The sequence below is a fragment of the Hydra viridissima genome, unplaced genomic scaffold, assembly GCF_058129835.1.
Source record: "Hydra viridissima isolate aposymbiotic clone 2 unplaced genomic scaffold, HvirCarnegie_v1 scaffold_6, whole genome shotgun sequence".
Taxonomy (NCBI): Eukaryota; Metazoa; Cnidaria; class Hydrozoa; order Anthoathecata; family Hydridae; genus Hydra; species Hydra viridissima.
The window spans coordinates 8,072,921-8,089,580 of NW_028324305.1; the positions used below are offsets into that span (position 1 = coordinate 8,072,921).

The following is a 16,660-nucleotide window of genomic DNA, read 5'->3' on the forward strand; positions in this document are numbered from 1 at the left end:
TGACCAGCGTTAAAAGTTATATACCAGTATACTTATTAAGTTAAATGATTCTTTTTTCAAAATAAGAAAAAAAATATCGTTACACATTCGAAAACTTGGCTGTCGACCAGTGGCGTACCTAGGGTAAATAGCGCCTGGGGCAAACACCGATCTCGCGCCCCTCTTCCCCCACACAACACGGCGATTTAAGCCTGTTATTTTATTGTGAGCATGCGCATAAGTTACGCTTGATAAAGTTACGAAAAAAAAATGGCGATTAGATTTTTCGGCAAATAATGAAAATTTGTTTTTTTATTTGTTATTAATGAGGTACAAATTTCACATGAATAAACACAATACATTTTTGGAATTTTATATCCTTAAGTGTTTAACCTAAATCGTAAAAATAAATGAGAATGTTCGTAAACAAAGAAAATATCTCAGTTCGAAGTTAAAGGTTTTTTAAGTTTAAAACTTAAATATCTGTCATACAACCTTTAAAATATCTTTTGTTTGAGAATTTTTTGGCCTAAAAGTTTAATTGATTCAAATTCTGTAAAAAAAGCATAAAAAATCTGTATGCTCAGTTTTAACCGATCATTTTTTTAACTAGAATAAAATGATTTTACGGCAAACTATGTATATGTTCTATACTTTTTAAGCTTTCTGAAAAAATTTCTTACCACTATAAAAACCTAAAATTGCACAAAGTCTGGTGTTATATCATTCAATTCTAACTAAGTAATTATAAACATGTTAAGAGATACATGTATTTATATTTTATGAGATAACACTTGTAACCATTTACTTCGAAATGTATAAGAGATTCTCCAGTTATGGAACTTCTAATGTTTGCCCTTAACTTGCAGACATAGATGTCATATTTTATTGAGTAACAACTTATAAGATTTATGATATTCAAGATATTGACAAGAAAATCTACTTTTAATTATGTAACGTATTAATTAAACTATAGATATGCAAGATTTAATTTTGTAATGCATAGAAAATATTTATTTAAAAAAACTTAAACTTCATGCAACATTTTTCTATTGTAATTTTTCATTAAAAAACTAAAAAATGTCCCTCCGATAACTTTTAAACACAAATATAAGTACGAACCTCGTTAAGTCGGACTCTCAAGGGGAATGAATGAAGTTCGATAATAGATAACAGTCCGATTTTGTGAATGTCTTTAAACGAAGGTCTCGGTATTTATAGAATGTTCAAAGGAAATTAAATATGTCTGACTTAGTAAAAATTCGACTTATCCAGGGTCTGAATTTACGGGTTTCTACTGTAATTTCTATTGATGATACATTTCTTATGCACAATGCTACCTTATAAACTATTTGATTATAGATCCGAGAAATTTTCAACAGTAGCATTAATTATACCAATATATACTTTCATACTATAAAACTTAAAGTCCAATTACTTTTTTTTTTAATTTTCGGTAATGGCGCAGAATAGGGAGCCATTATCATTATTTTTAAATAATACATTTCTGAATTATATACTCCTTAGAAAACCTTTTTATTAAAAGATTGGATTTTTAATACAAATTTGTATACAATAAAATTTAAGATCTAAGCAATTTTTTTTCTTTTTTTTATTTCTGGTTTCATAGCTTTAGCTTTCGGATGGTTTCTCAGATATTGCTCTTTCAACGTGCTTTTCAAACGACTACAGCCTTTCATATGCCAAAACAAACGATTAAGGTTGTTAAATTCGGCAAGTAAACCTTCGCCGCCTTGTTCCCCATAAACGCCAATGCCTAATCCCCATTTCTGAATAAATTGAATTACATGGGATTCAAGCAAATGCATCTTTGGAGTTACAGATGCACTTGGCCAAGTCAACCGATAATATTCCATAAGCGTACGGATTGCTAAGTCTAAAAGAAAATAATTTGAGTATTAAAAATCTTTTACACAACTTGCTTTAAATATACTAATCAAATATCTACCTAAAAGCAATCAAGATTGTTAATGATTGTTATTGTGCACGTTTGCAAAATTTACTTTTCAATTAGCTCGAAAATGTGTTAAACTCAATCACCAAACTGCTTAAAAAGAAAACCTACCTAATTCCTGAATATCATTCTCTTGAAAAGATTGTGAGCTGTTCATGAGCTTATGACATTTTGAATAATATTGAAATAACTGCTTAAAATTCTGGCTCACTTTAACAGATAATAAATGAATATTGGTGCCAATAAAACCAAGATTTGAAATTAGTTTTGGAATGGAATTGCACAAACCTAACAATGGCTGAGGCTAAAAAAATATTTATAAAATTAAATAATTTTTCAATATTTTACAAAAAAAAAAACACTTTTGGATGAGATTAAACTGATTTCTATGGATTTTTGATCAATTCAAATATAATTTTTGTTTTTGTCGACAAGCTTCAGTTTTTTTGCAATAACCAATTTACTCTTTTCTGCTTAATTGTAGTGGGTGTAATAAGCAGGGGGGTCTCTAATTTGCAAGGATCAGGTAGTTCAAAACAAAAAAATAGAAAAAAATAAAAGGTCTTATATGAACAATTCAAAAGCCACATTAGGATTTTTCCCAGTAACCTAATGTTTTTTAATTGCTGCTTTTCAGAACTGTTCCTAATAAAAAAACATAAAAAAAAAAATAATATATACTATTAAATAAAAACCTTAAGCATTATGTGAACATGGTTTCCAACAAAGCATTTTCCATGATAACCCTGTCTTTCTACTTTATTAGCCTTCAACACTTCATCAAGTTGCTGAATGCAGGGACCTGAAGTTTTATCAAGTACGTTTGCTTCATTTAATGAACTTAATTCTTTTATCTAGAAAAATATATATTTAAAATTTTAAAATATAAGCATATATATAAATTTTTAATAATATTTTTATTTAACAAAAATTTTATTTTAAACTTAATTAAACATTTTTGCAAACATAGTTACATAATAGTAAATACCTTGTCGTTTTTTATTAAATCATAGTAAACTATTCTTGGTGTATATATGTTCCTAATTTCTTCTGTTTTATCTGGCTCACATAAAACCTTTACAGAAATTGTGTCTTGTAGAAGTGCAATTTTATTGTCACAGTCTTCAATAACACTTTTTACAAGATTGGATTGGATATGCATGTTAACATATTTGTCAAAATCAGCTTTACCAATTATATTATTCTTTAAAGCAAGTTCTCCAGCAAGCTTTATATCTATTAAGTGGCATTCGTCTTCGAACATGTTGAAAAACTTTAAATAGGTACCCAAAGATATACAGCTGCGGACAAAACTACGTGAACGATTGCAAATAGTTTTTTTTAATGAAATTTTCAATGTCTTAAAATAAGTTTATAGTTTAATACTATATATGGTTGGATAGAGCGTTTTTTGCTCTATAAGACTGTGTAAAGTGTATTCTCTAATAATTTGTTTAAAATTAAACATATCTAAATGTTCAAAAAGCATCAAATATTTTGCGCGACAAAACCACGTGAACGATTATACAAACGTAAAAGAATAATTTTACTAACATCAACAAATAATAGATTCTAAAAAAAAACAAACATTAATATTTAGTTGCATAGCCTTTAGAATCGAAAACGGCCTTGCACCGTCTTGGCATAGATTCTACAAGAGTTTCTAGTAACTGTTTTGGTAATGCCTCCCATTCATACTGTACGGCTCGAAAAAGTTCATCCGGTTTTTGAAATTTGCGACCTCCCAAGCGTTGCTCAACTTCAATCCATAAATTTTCGATTGGATTTAAGTCGGGAGATTGGGCAGGCCACTTCAAAACCGTATTATTTATGAGCCAATTTTTTACAGTCAAAGCTGTATGTTTAGGGTCATTATCATGTTGATAAACCCAATTGTGAGGCATTTTTTCTAAAGCGTGTGGCAACATTTGATTAGATAATATTTCCCTGTACTGTAGTTGGTCCATTATACCGTTTACACGGTACAACGGACCAATTCCAGCCCAGGAGAAACATCCCCAAACCATTATATTGCCACCCCCAAATTTTACAGTTCCTATTGTATACTCTTTTGCAAATCTTTTACCTACTGGACGCCTAACATAACCTCGACCGTCGCTGCAAACCATGTTAAATTTACTTTCATCTGACCACAAAACTGTTTTCCAATTTTCAACCGTCCAGTTTAAGTAATCTTTAGCGAACTGTAGGCGATCTTTGACGTGCCTGGGCTTAAGGAATGGTTTCTTTGCAGGTCTGCGCCCATAAAGACCTCCTTCGTTTAAACGCTTTTGAATCGTTCGTGTGCTTACGTTTTCCATTCCTGTTTGCAGACGAATTTCAGGGGCTGTCAAATGTGGATTCTCAAGAGATTTTCGCACAATTTTTCGATCAGTACTAAAAAATAAAATGTTAAACATTAAAATTAATATTAACATTAATATTATTAAGATTAAATATTAAAAAAAATAAAATTAAACGAATATTACCGCTTATCCGTAATACGTGGACGACCACCTTTCTTAACAATCTTTTTGCTCTTTTCTCGGTGTATAATTTTATGTATTCCACCTTTTGACATCTTCACATGAGCTGCAATTTGCCCAATGGACCATTTTTCTTCTTTGCGCAAACGCAAAACCAAGCTTTCAATTTTTGAATCAGTTTGACGAACCATTATAGTTTAATTTTTTTAATTTTTTGATGTTAAACAGAATAATCTTGAGAAATTTAAATGATTGTAAGTTCTTAGAATACCAAAACCACATGAACGATTTTTAAAAGCACTGATTTCGATGTGAATATAATATAATTTGCATCAAAAATGACGCTTTTATAAATCGTTCACGTGGTTTTGTCGCGCAAAATATTTGATGCTTTTTGAACATTTAGATATGTTTAATTTTAAACAAATTATTAGAGAATACACTTTACACAGTCTTATAGAGCAAAAAACGCTCTATCCAACCATATATAGTATTAAACTATAAACTTATTTTGAGACATTGAAAATTTCATTAAAAAAAACTATTTGCAATCGTTCACGTAGTTTTGTCCGCAGCTGTATGTAAAGCAGGTACAGCAACCTAACAAAATTTAAAAGGTTTATTAATCTACCAATACTAAACTCACGATTGAACCATCAAGAGTACTGAAAAGATTAAAAAACAGAAGTGCTAAGTTGTATTACCTGGTCTAGAGGAATATTAAATAAAGTCTTATTAATCACATTGTTGAAAAATTTAGCACTTTTCAAATTTCCTCCATTACTTTGAAAATGATGAAAGTCATTGTTTAAGGAGTTTAGAGATCTTTGTGAAACAACATGCGCTCTACATATTGGAGCCAGTTGGATATTTTTTTTGGTGATTTCACAAAAAAGACAGCAATGTCGACCTATGCATAACAGAAATGCTATCAGTTTAGTGAGGTTTTCATTAACTTTTAATGTTTTTAAAGTTCTTAAGTTTTCTTGATAAGGTTTTTTTACTTACTTTCTAAAAGAAATGGTTTTTTATATAAGTGTAATAAAAGCAGAGCAAACTTACCAATAGCTCCTGTAATTCCATATACGCTGCAAAGGAAATCATAATCACCAAACATAAAGACACGAACATTGCAATTTCTAAATATTAATAACCGATAATTAACAATTGAATTGTAAGCATAAAAAAATAACAATTTAAATAAATAAAAAGATTATAATTTTATATAAACTATACTTGCTTTTATTATTGACATTATAACTTACTGCCATATCATGTTTTGTATCTCATCAACTTGCAATGTGTAACGAGACAGTCCTACTATAAGGTTAGTTCGATAGTCTTTGGCTTCAAATGTGCTGAACACAATGCTATTTGATTTTGAGTTTGGTTGATCTTGGTTAACTATTTGATAACTCATTTTAAATGAACCACCTCCAAAATCTCCACCAATTTTTTATGTGGATTTCATCACACTTTATTCCATTTTGTTTTATTAACTTGAAACTTAAAATTTAAAAAAAAAAAAATTAAAAAAAGAATAATAGCAACAACTCTTTATATATCTGTTTAACTAATATGTTAAACTTTATAACTTTTGCAAATATATTAAACTTTATACCTTTGAAGAACATTTAGCCTGTTTTCAATATTTTAAGGTAGATTTTCTATGTATGCCCAGGGAGCATGTTTGATTTCAAGAGTAGACTTATTATTTTCATTTTGAAATGTAAAACTCTCATCCAACACAATAAGATCATTACCTGCCCAGGTATTTGCAACAACTCTTTGTTTACTGTTAGAAGCAGTCTGGACATTTCTTGAATTCAACCATCTACAATATTTTGTAAGTAAACTTTTTCCTCAAATTAATTTTTTTTATCATATAAGCATTAATAATACATTATTAAAAATTCACTTTAACACATCTTTACATAACATTTTTGTGTAAACTTTTTTAATAATTGAAATTTCTTTAACGAATTGAAAAAATGTTTTACCTAGTCATTGTTTTTAATTTATTCCATGGTATCCCCACGTCAGCTTTAAAGGCAACCAATTCTTCTGCAGAAAATTCAACAACTCCAACATTAGCATTTTCTAAAACTTTACTCTTTTGATTATAATCAAATGATTTTAGCATAACTGCAGTTTAAATTACTTGTGAATCTTTAGAAATTCCAATCTGATGACTAACCTCCTCCATTAAAAGTCTGTGTCTTTTTTTAAGCGTACTTGTACTGCATGATGCACTTTCCTTGTAAGCTTTAGGTGTTACAGTTAAGCAAAGAGGCTTTAAAAAAAGTATATATTTATACATTAAAAATATCATAACAATAATCTCTATTATTACGTTTATTTTAAACTTTAGACTAATTCATTTTTTCCTTAAAAATTTGCATAATGAATTAAATTTTTTTTAAAATACTTACTCTTGGCCCACCAGATGGAAATTCTATTGTATTTGTTTTCGAATGCTCAAGTTTTTGCTTAATGACATGCACGACTGCAGCTTCAATATTTTGAGGGATATCACTTGATTTATTGACTTTATAGAAATCATCAATGATTGTGCTGCGCTCTTTCTTTAAATGATCGTTTTGGCAATCATGACATTCATATTTGTCGTTAAAAAGAATTTTTTTTTCACAAAATTTACATGCTATATATGAATGTTTTATCATTTCTAATACATGCACAGAGTTGCAAAGGCTATTAACCATGATGTAGGTTGAACATATGGGACATTTTGCTTCATTTTCTAGTTTACCTTTAATAAGCAATGCAATGCATCGGCTACAAAAAGAATGCTGACAATCTTTAATCATAACTGGTTGATGCATTATTTTTTCACAAACTTTACAAAGACATAATGTTAAATGAGGATCAAGCTGAAGATTTAATTCAGAATGCTGATCTTGGTTCAAAGGTAAAGGTAAGGATTTTAGAAACAGATTAAGGTTTATTTGCGTCCATCTTTTAAAAGTTCCTGGAGTAGGTACAAACGGCAGGGTGGGGCGGATCAGCGGAGCGGATCATTCAAGTGACACGGCACTTTTAATAGTTAAATTTCTGCAAACGAACTTAACCTGAACTAGGGGTGTTCCTGATAGGTTATCCGGCTGGATATCCGGGCCGGATTTGTATATTATCCGGTATCCGGCTGGATAATAAAATTATCCGGTCGGTTATACCGGATACTTCATGTTTATCAATAATAAGAAAAAAAATTATATAAGCTATTGCTGCAGTCTTAAAGATACACAATTTAACCATGATCAAATCCTTTGGTAACTGACAGAATGACAGAGCCTAGAGCACAAACTTTAATGTGTTCATCTTTTTGAATAATCTGATAATTAATTAATCTAAATTAAATTTAAAAAATGATTCAATAAAATATCATTCAAATTAAATTAAGAACTAACTGTACACAAGAACTACAGATTTTATCACTCATTTGTAAATTTATTTGCATTATGATGTATAAATAACAACATTTCTCCGCGTTGAGGTAACAGCCTTGATCGCTTTTTCTCAAATATTTCCATATTCAGAAAACAATCTCTCTGAAAATACAGAAGATACTGGTGGTGCTAATAATTTAAGGGCTAAATTTTTTAGCAGCGGAAACTTTTCTTCATATTTCCAATAATTCAAAGCATCATTGTTTTTATCTATAATAGATTGACTAAAGAAAACATCAACTTCTTGAGCAGCTTGTACAAGAGAGACTTGATCTGAATTTATATGACTATCATTTTCTGAAAAATAATTACAAATGTAATTACAAAATAGGAATTTGGTTATTATATTTTATGAAATAAGATAAAATTGGCAAAGCAATTTTCATAAACAACTTACAAAATTTTTAGAAGTATTAAATAAATATAACACTAACATCTGTTATCAATAATATACAGTAATATGTCATAAGAAAATAATAATTGAATGAATTTTGATAATAATATTAATAAAAATTGATATTCTTATTTAGTCTTTAAGTACTATTAAACGACAAGTTTGTTGTAAAATTTCTTACAAACAGAAAAAATTTCTTACCTCCATTTCCTTCATATTCTGCAAGTTCTAAAAAGCAAGAATCAAAGTCATTTTCCGTCAAATCAACTTTCTTTTTTTTGGCTCTTGGTATTAAATGATTGGAACAAGTAGCAATATTAATAACTTCTGGTGAAAGTTCATTTTTATTTCATTGATTTTTCACTACAGCCTCTAATAGCATTGATCTGGCTTGCTCTCTTTTATCAAAAGGAAGAAATTTGAGCTTGTAGCGAGGATTAATAATGGTGGATAAAACATATCTCTCATCATTTGTAATATCTAGATTATCTTGAGAAAAGAATCTCTTATTTAAAGATGCTAAAAGATGTTTTGTTATTTGAACTGTATCATCTTTTTGACCAACTTTTGATAAAAATCTTTGTAAAGTACATATATTTGGAGCAACTGTTGACAAACTACAAACATCAGAACTCATAAACTTAGTAAGTTCATAAAAAGGTTTCAAAATATGCAATAGACTTTCAATGAATTTTCAATCATTTGATGTGAATGTTGGCAGCTCATGATCAGCTAAATATATTTGAACTGCTCTTTTAAGTTTCTGAAGTCATTCTAACATTAAGTATGCACTATTCCAACAAGTGGGGACATCATGCACTAAAAGTAAAGGTGTTTCATTTTGTTGTTGTTGTAATAACTTAAATTCTGTACATGCCTTTGATGAATGATTAAAATAGCCTGCTATCCTACGTGCTTTAGCTAATAAATCTATTACTAATCTTTGGGATAAAACTGCATCCTTAATCAAAAGCTGTAATAAATGAATTGTGCAATGAACTGATGTTATTTGAGCAAGTTTACTTTCTAGAGACAAATTTGCAGCACCATCTTTAAATAAAAGATGTCTTCTTTTTGAATTAATTTCCCAGCTTTCTAACATATTGATGAATTTCCCAGCTATATTTATTCCTGTGGGAGATTCTGGAAAATGTGAAGCATAGAGTACAGCATATTTGCGTTCAAAAGTATTTTTTATCCAGTGTCCTAATAAAGAAATAAATGTTTCATTAGATGAGGAACAAGTCCAAATATCAGAAGTGAAACTTATGGACTGTGCTTTTGTAATTTCATTAAAAACTTTCAGTATTACTGAAAATGATGGATTTATTGGTTTAATGGCTCATTTACAGCCTAGGTATTTAATCCCAAGCAGACATTTTTTTTCAGAGAATGCTCTTCCTCAATTGTATGATGATATAAAGAAGAAAGTTTTTAATGAAATATTGAAAGTCAAAAAGCAAATACATAAAAAAATAGCGATCATCATGGCTATTTTTTTATGTATTTGCTTTGACTTTTCATTATTAATATCCCATATCTTTTTTGATGAAATACTATCTTCAATAGACATTTGTTTTTTCATTTCACACATTTTCTTTAAAATTAGCATGCTACCTTTTGAACGTTCTTGTGGAATTGAAGATGCTGAAGGTTCAATATAATTTTCTCTTTCCTCTTTATACAGTTTTAAATGAAACTTTTTGGCGTGATTTTGCAGTTGGAGTTGTAGAAAACGATTTTTGACCAGAATTATTAGATCCCCTGCTTATCTGCTTTCCACATGGAATGCAAATTGCTATCGATTCAGAAGGGTCATTTATTTTAAAAAGCTTCCAAACAAATCTTGTGATTGTAGAACCTTTACCGTTGTGATATTTTGGAATATTTGGCTTAAAAAATTACCTGTTATAGACTTTGTAAATAAAAATTATTCGGCCGGATATCCGGCCGGATAATCTTAAGATATCCGGTTATCCGGTATCCGGCCGGATATTTAAAACAAGCTATCCGGGACACCCCTAACCTGAACAAACATATTGCTAAACTTTTTTATGATGACTTTTTAATAAATGGCTGTGCCAGTTTTGATAGGTTGCATAAAGCACCTTAAAATAGAGGTTATTGCAAATCTTATCGCCAAGAGCAATAATGAAGATAGAACAACTGCACTCAACAATCCTAAGGCAGGCGAAGTTTATGTCATACAAGTGAATCATGGAAAAGGTTAGGCAGCAATATTTCAGTGCACTTGTATAGTATTTGTATTTTTTAAATATATTTTTATACTAAAATAGTATAATGTAGTAAATAGCATAGTTTTTGGATTATACTAGTAAAAATCAATTACGATGCCTAAAGTAAAGTTAGACTTTAAACACATTTAAAGAAGTTATACCTGTAATCTACAATGTAGACTGTAGCCTACATGTAGTCTACAAGACTGTATATAGCTTTGTTTCTTTTAATATGTTTAAAGTAAAATCTAACATTACTTAGGCATAGTTTATCCTTTACTTAAGGCCATGCTATAGTAAAGCAAGATACCTTATTAATAAATATGAAAGGACTTCTAAATGTCATTTAATATTATATTGAATATTTTTTTTTAGATCTTCATTAAAGTAGTGAGCAAGCTCTGATGACTCCTCTGTTTTTGGCTTGATCATCTCCCTTGCTAATCTTACTCTGATGTTGTATAGGCAATTAATAACGGAACAGATGCTAACATTCTTTTCGCTGCTGCATTTCTCAGAGAATTCTGAGAAGCCTATCAGAAGCCGGATGACAGATTGAATAGATTCCACTTCATCATCTGTTGGTAAAAGATCTGTCAACTTACAACCTTCAGAAACAGTAGGGTTCGGATTCTTTAAAGAATGCATCGCCGGAAGAAGATCCACCACAGACTCCAGTTGATGGAGGTAAGAGTTCCATCTTGTGGGGCATCTCTGTACTAACTTCGTTCTGGAGTTATTTAAGGCTTTGGCAGCATTAACTAAAGTCATAGCTTTTTGAGAGGACTGGTTAAAGTGACCTACTAATTTTGTTATTTTGTGGTTGAGAATTGACCATTTTGGACATCATTTATCATCGACAGCACCACTGACAACTAGATTTAGACGGTGGTCGACACACCAAATTGCACTTTGAACTCTAATTGATTTCCTAACACCTGCTTGGACATTAGCTGCACCGTCGACTGTTATCCAGGTTTTGACTCCAAAATCAAGCTCAAGTTTGTTGATAGATTCATTGAGCTTCTTGGCAATATTATCGCCAGTATGTTGTTCGGGGAAGTAGGACATTTCCACCAAGAAGCGCTTTAATTGGAACTTTGAATCTATATAGTGGAGTGTAAGGCTCATGAAAGACAAATTGGTGTGATCAGTGGTCCACACGTCGGATGTAAAGGCCACTCCATCAAGATTTGACTTGTTTGTATTGAAAATGTTTTTTACTTGTTCCTTGATGAATTTAAAAAGAAGAGGAATGTATTTTGTAGATATATTCTTTGCTGTAATGGCTCTGAATTGACCGTTGGTTGCAGTTTTCATCATCCGGGTGAATGTCAGTTTCTACAATAGAAAATGGTTGAGTGTCCTCAATCACCCATTTAGTAATGTCAACAACAGTTCTTATTTGATTGATATCAGTAACTTCCCATTCAGGTTTGGTAGCCTGTTTTCTGCCTTGCCGTGTCTGTGTGTTGGAAGTGCCACAAGTTCCACTTGGTCCAGGCTGTGGCGATGCTGGTGTATCTTTTTGTGTCTGTGGACATTTTCCTCTTTCTTGTGTTTGTTCGAAATCTGAGTCTTCAGAGGCAAGCTCATCAAAAATGTCTGGTATTGTTGATTTTTGTTTGTCTTTTCTTTCTAATTGTTTATATAAATTTCAGTGGACTTTTTTCAAATGGTACCTTAAAGGACTTGTGGTGCTTTTGTTGATTAAGTATATTTTGCCACAGGTCTTGCATTTTGCCTTGTTTTCCTCAACATTGTTGAAGAATTCCCAAATATTAGATAGCTTAGGCATCTGAAAAGAAAAAAAAGTGAAATAAAAAAAAAAAAGAAACGAATCGGATTAAGTTTGCCATATTGGATCGGACGAATATTTCGGATTATTTATTGAATTTAAAATCCACAAAAAAGGATCAGATTGTTAATAAGGATTACTTTTCGGAAGAAAAAATTCGCTAGTGGTTCGTAAATTAGTTTTCGGATTATTAATCCGAAAAATTTTTACAATCTGACTGTTTTAATCCGCAAAATAAGTCAGATTGGCTTTTTGCGGATTTCACGAACCGAATCGGCGGTGCCTAGTTATAAGTCTTTCGGCACTGGAGAAAAAAATTTCTTCTCCATTGGCAAGCTACGAGAATACTCGAAGTGCTTACTTTTTGTCAGTTATATTCAGAATAAAAAATACTATAGAACTATTTCAGATTAAAAATATTTTATTTATTGAAATGTTGATATCTAGCCTTGGCAATGAGAATGAAACCACGTAAAGCAGCCTCGGCAAAAATTAATCATTGCAGACATTATGGCTCGGCAAATAAATAACGCATAGTTTAAACATAGTCACAAAAAAATATTGTCCACTGATCTCAAAATATAACTCTTGTATATCTTGTATAACTATAAAAAAAGCTTATTTTAATGAAAATTTTAAAGAAAAAAGGTTTTGGCCGACCAACCCATCAAATCACGAAACACATGTTTTTTCATGATTCGTAGCAAGAGCCACTGAAAAAGGATTTTTCTACTATTATATATACTATAAAAATCATAACTGAACTCTTTCTAATCTCATGTCGCACAAAATACTTTACGAAAACTGTTTAAATATATATATGCTGCGCAATCTTTGTGGTGCTTTGTACGAAACAGAAAAATTACGCAGACCTGAATTAAGGATGCATGCTTCTTTCATCAAAAAACGCTTTACTGAGAAAACAATATGCAAGAAATGATTGAAAATAAATTTGCTAATCTACCCATACTTAGTAATCGTTTTATCAGAGAAATGAAAAATAGATTTTTTTCATTAATTTGGTACTCGATTTTCTGACAATAAAAAAAGAAAGGATAAAAAGTCGGTATTGAAATTTGGTTCTCGATATCTCAAAAAAAAATGATTTAATCTGATTTTTTACTAAAAAGAATTTCATTGATCTGTTTGGTTCGATTTAATACAAGAGCGTTTTTTATAAAAAAAAGTCTGTTCTTTTAAAAATTTGCTTCGAAGCTTCGTCATACTTCTTTTTGTTAAGAAAGTTAGCATGCAAACTATATAATGGTTTTAAATCAGGTTGTATTCATAAATAAAAGTTTATTTATATTGCTTCATGTTGTAATCTTATTCGGATAAATGTTTTATTTAGTTTACGTTTCTATTGCTTACCCTGACTAAATTACATTGCATTCTGGTTATTTTTTACGCACGTTAATAAAGTTTTAGACTACAAAGAGTCTCTAATAGAACTCCTGCCATCGACATCAGTGTCAAATCGGTAAAAAGCCTTTCTCCTAGTCAATACTTATAAAAACCTGATGTCTAACAATTTTTTTTTTTAAAATGTGGAGTTTTTTTTTAGATAAGTGAAATGGGTGAAGCAGGTAAACTCTACATTGGTCAACTTGACTACAATGCAGATGAGAGAGATCTTGAAGATTTGTTTGGCAAATATGGAACTGTAGTAAAAGGTAATTTGTATCTTTTAGCTTTTTTATCATTTCTAATATAAGTTTAAATAACATATTAAACAATTGCTAAAAGTTAATCTTTAAAGAAAGTAGTGAAAACTCCATTTTTTGTTTAACATAGCTTAAGGCTCTCTAAATATTTCAACCTTAATGTTACAGTATCAATTATAAAAGATCGTGAGACACAAAGGCCTCGTGGCTTTGCATTTGTGGAGTTTGATAATGAAGAAGATGCAGAGGCAGCAATTGATGGATGTAATGGACAGGTAACATAATTTAAAACAAATCATTTTAATATTGCGTATAGCAAGACTGTTATATATACAATTTAATTATAGGACGTGAATGGAAGACAAATAACTGTCGCAAGAGCTAAAGCTAGAAGTGGTGGTGGTGGTGGTGGTGGAGGTGGATATAGCAGTGGTGGAAGTGGAGGTGGTGGTGGATACCGTGGTGGAAGGGGTGGTCGAGGTGGTAGGGGTGGCAGTGGAGGTGACAGATACAGTGGTGGTGGCGGAAGATCAAGTTATGGAGGAGGTAGCAGAGGTGGTGGAAGAGGTGGAAGAGGCGGTTATAGCAGTGGAGGTAGCAGTGGGGGAAGCTATGGTGGTGGTCGTGGAGGTGGCAGATATTAAAGTAAGTTATAATTTATTCCATTATTTAATCTATAAGTTGGTTACTTATGATATGTAATGTTGGTAATGAAGGTTAGTGGCAACTGTCTCTAGGCCAATATATACATTAAACTACAAGTGAAAAAATTGGATATTAAGACTAATTGATTCTAATTCAAGTCTAATAATATAGCACAGGTCACATCAAGAAATATTTGATATTGGTTAAATGTTCTATGAGTGCTGACATTTAAGCCTGGGTACTGACCTTGCTCTAAAAGTGCCATTAGTTTAGTTCAATTCTATTTAATAAAGGGCTATTGATCCTTGTAAACTGCTTCTGCTTTATTACTTAGTTTGTATTGCTTTTTGCAGATTGAGAACCTTTAGTTATGAGCTGTTTAACCAAATTTGATTTTTCTATTCATATCAGAGATCAACTGAAAATTCGAATATCTTGAAATTGATCAGATCACAATGTATATAGAAACGATAACTACGATTATGTTCCTCCGTCTACTTATAACTTATCAGAAGTCCGTTGAAATGAACGATATACAATGAATAAAGATTGATAGAGTTTGTTAGGTTGAACTTCTATTGGAAAGACAATGGTTTATTTATAACTGATTCATTTTTTATCAATATGTAATAGTAAACCAAATTGATCGTATTTACTGAATTTCATAAAATAAGCTGAAAATGACCTTTGTCCAAAGATTTTTAAAAATGAATTGTTCCAAAATTTTCGATTTTGGGGGTGCAATTCATATCAGCAATACTGTATTATGAAACTTTAGAGTTGTCTAGATCAGTGGTTTTTGGAAACCAAATAAATGCTTTTTTACATTCTGCGAGTGCAATTTTTTTATTTTGTTCAATTCCTTGCCAGTTTAGTGCATAAAATATGCTTTTATACAATATATACTTTATTTAAAATGAAATGCAAATATTTGCAAATCAACTCAGGTAAGAACAATGGTGTCTGCATAAGACTTCGCAAATGTTTGCTGATACGGAATGTCAATGTGGTATGTACATCATGAATTCATAACATACTGGCAACTCCTCATTTCCCTATTAAATGTTGTTTTTAAATGAGATTTTCGTTTTGACTTATTTTCTAATGTTTTCTAATTTACATTTGCCTTTTTAGAAAAACTAAAAATTTAGGGACTTTGTGGCTTATGTTTAGATATATTTATCGAAATGCCATAGCCAAGATTCCCTCATTTAAAGGTTGCACGTTTTTGCTTTTCCACAAGGTAAATACTTTTTTTTTTTTTTACTTATTCTTTTTTAAGTTATTTTTAGATCAAATTTTTTGTTTCCTGAGTTATCTGCCATAAAATAATTACAGTTAATATTTAGGACTTAATGTTTAAACTGGAGCAGTATTGTGAAGCTGGTTCGAATCTCAACCAGAGAAATAGATGAGATACATATAAGTGGAGGAAGTATTGTAGCTTTCTTTTTTAAAGGAATACTCAAGCAACGTTTCATTGAGATCAGTCAAAAATTTTGACTCAAGCCATGATTGCTTGAGTTAATCAGAAGAATAAACTCCCCTAATGCTGGCTTTTGGCTCTATCTTGGTTAAGCACAATTTTGCTAGCTGATTTCCAGCTTGTACAAATACAGGATTTTACTAAATGCTCAATTAGAATTGGAAGTCTGTTGTAGAGAAGTTATAATTTAGAAATAAAGGGGATTTAGTTTGAATTACTATTATCTTATCTAAGAAGAAAACCTAGACGCGAAATTATTAAGTGTTCTATCTAAAAAAAATCTTAAGTTTTGGGGTTTTCACTGGCACATTTCCATTACATTCTTCAAAATATCCAAAATTTAAAACTAATAATAACTTAAGTTATTATTAGTTTCAGATTTTGACTAATTTCTTACAATTGACTAATTTCTAACACTTAAAACGATAACACCTTAAGTTATTATCGTTACAAGTGTTAGAAATTAGTCAATTTCATACATGTAAATCTAAAATTTCTAATTTACGTAAATTTTTAGGCCCGAGTCTTA

The 16,660-nt window shown here is 30.6% G+C and overlaps 2 protein-coding genes and 1 pseudogene across 7 annotated transcripts; 1 reads left to right on the forward strand and 2 right to left on the reverse strand.

The window, feature by feature from the left end:
• Positions 1-1,675: 1,675 nt before the first annotated feature.
• Positions 1,676-10,257, reverse strand: LOC145183436 (uncharacterized; annotated as a pseudogene). The gene is made up of 13 exons (XR_016453671.1): positions 9,919-10,257; positions 8,503-9,507; positions 6,873-8,204; positions 6,441-6,733; positions 6,062-6,274; positions 5,706-5,946; positions 5,503-5,579; positions 5,145-5,350; positions 5,019-5,040; positions 2,943-3,250; positions 2,650-2,808; positions 2,066-2,258; positions 1,676-1,876 (listed from the first exon to the last, which is right to left on the reverse strand). The product of XR_016453671.1 is annotated as an uncharacterized LOC145183436 (transcript).
• On the reverse strand, positions 7,709-9,895 carry LOC149886864 (zinc finger BED domain-containing protein 4-like). The gene is made up of 6 exons (XM_090091447.1): positions 9,769-9,895; positions 9,081-9,579; positions 8,697-8,918; positions 8,503-8,585; positions 8,020-8,204; positions 7,709-7,792 (listed from the first exon to the last, which is right to left on the reverse strand). Exons 1-6 carry the CDS (start codon positions 9,893-9,895, stop codon positions 7,709-7,711), a joined length of 1,200 nt encoding a protein of 399 aa, XP_089947573.1.
• Positions 10,258-10,304: 47 nt separating the features above from the next.
• LOC145189843 (cold-inducible RNA-binding protein B-like) lies at positions 10,305-16,345 on the forward strand. Of its 5 annotated transcripts, XM_090091551.1 has the most exons (8): positions 10,305-10,527; positions 10,914-12,146; positions 13,688-13,816; positions 13,901-14,009; positions 14,169-14,275; positions 14,348-14,645; positions 15,819-15,888; positions 15,995-16,345. In XM_090091551.1, the coding sequence occupies exons 4-6, from the start codon at positions 13,910-13,912 to the stop codon at positions 14,642-14,644; spliced, it is 504 nt and encodes a 167-aa protein (XP_089947677.1). In that variant the 5' UTR covers positions 10,305-10,527; positions 10,914-12,146; positions 13,688-13,816; positions 13,901-13,909; the 3' UTR covers position 14,645; positions 15,819-15,888; positions 15,995-16,345. The 5 variants fall into 5 exon arrangements, with proteins under 5 accessions (XP_089947677.1, XP_089947675.1, XP_089947680.1 ...); XM_090091549.1 differs by lacking the exons at positions 10,305-10,527; positions 10,914-12,146 and adding an exon at positions 15,057-15,654 and having other exon boundaries at positions 13,672-13,816; XM_090091554.1 differs by lacking the exons at positions 10,305-10,527; positions 10,914-12,146 and having other exon boundaries at positions 15,984-16,108; positions 16,148-16,345.
• Positions 16,346-16,660: the final 315 nt, after the last annotated feature.

What these genes read in the sequence shown, in the direction of transcription:
- LOC145189843 (XM_090091551.1), top strand. Translation starts at nt 13,910, where the DNA reads ATGGGTGAAGCAGGTAAACTCTACATTGGTCAACTTGACTACAATGCA. An exon ending in ATATGGAACTGTAGTAAAAG is followed by an intron (nt 14,010 to 14,168) that starts GTAATTTGTATC and finishes TTAATGTTACAG; the next exon opens with TATCAATTATAAAAGATCGT. An exon ending in TTGATGGATGTAATGGACAG is followed by an intron (nt 14,276 to 14,347) that starts GTAACATAATTT and finishes ATTTAATTATAG; the next exon opens with GACGTGAATGGAAGACAAAT.
- LOC149886864 (XM_090091447.1), bottom strand. Translation starts at nt 9,895, where the DNA reads ATGTGTGAAATGAAAAAACAAATGTCTATTGAAGATAGTATTTCATCA. An exon ending in TGGAATAGTGCATACTTAAT is followed by an intron (nt 8,919 to 9,080) that starts GTTAGAATGACT and finishes TGATGTTTGTAG; the next exon opens with TTTGTCAACAGTTGCTCCAA. An exon ending in TAGCACCACCAGTATCTTCT is followed by an intron (nt 7,793 to 8,019) that starts GTATTTTCAGAG and finishes ATTAATTATCAG; the next exon opens with ATTATTCAAAAAGATGAACA.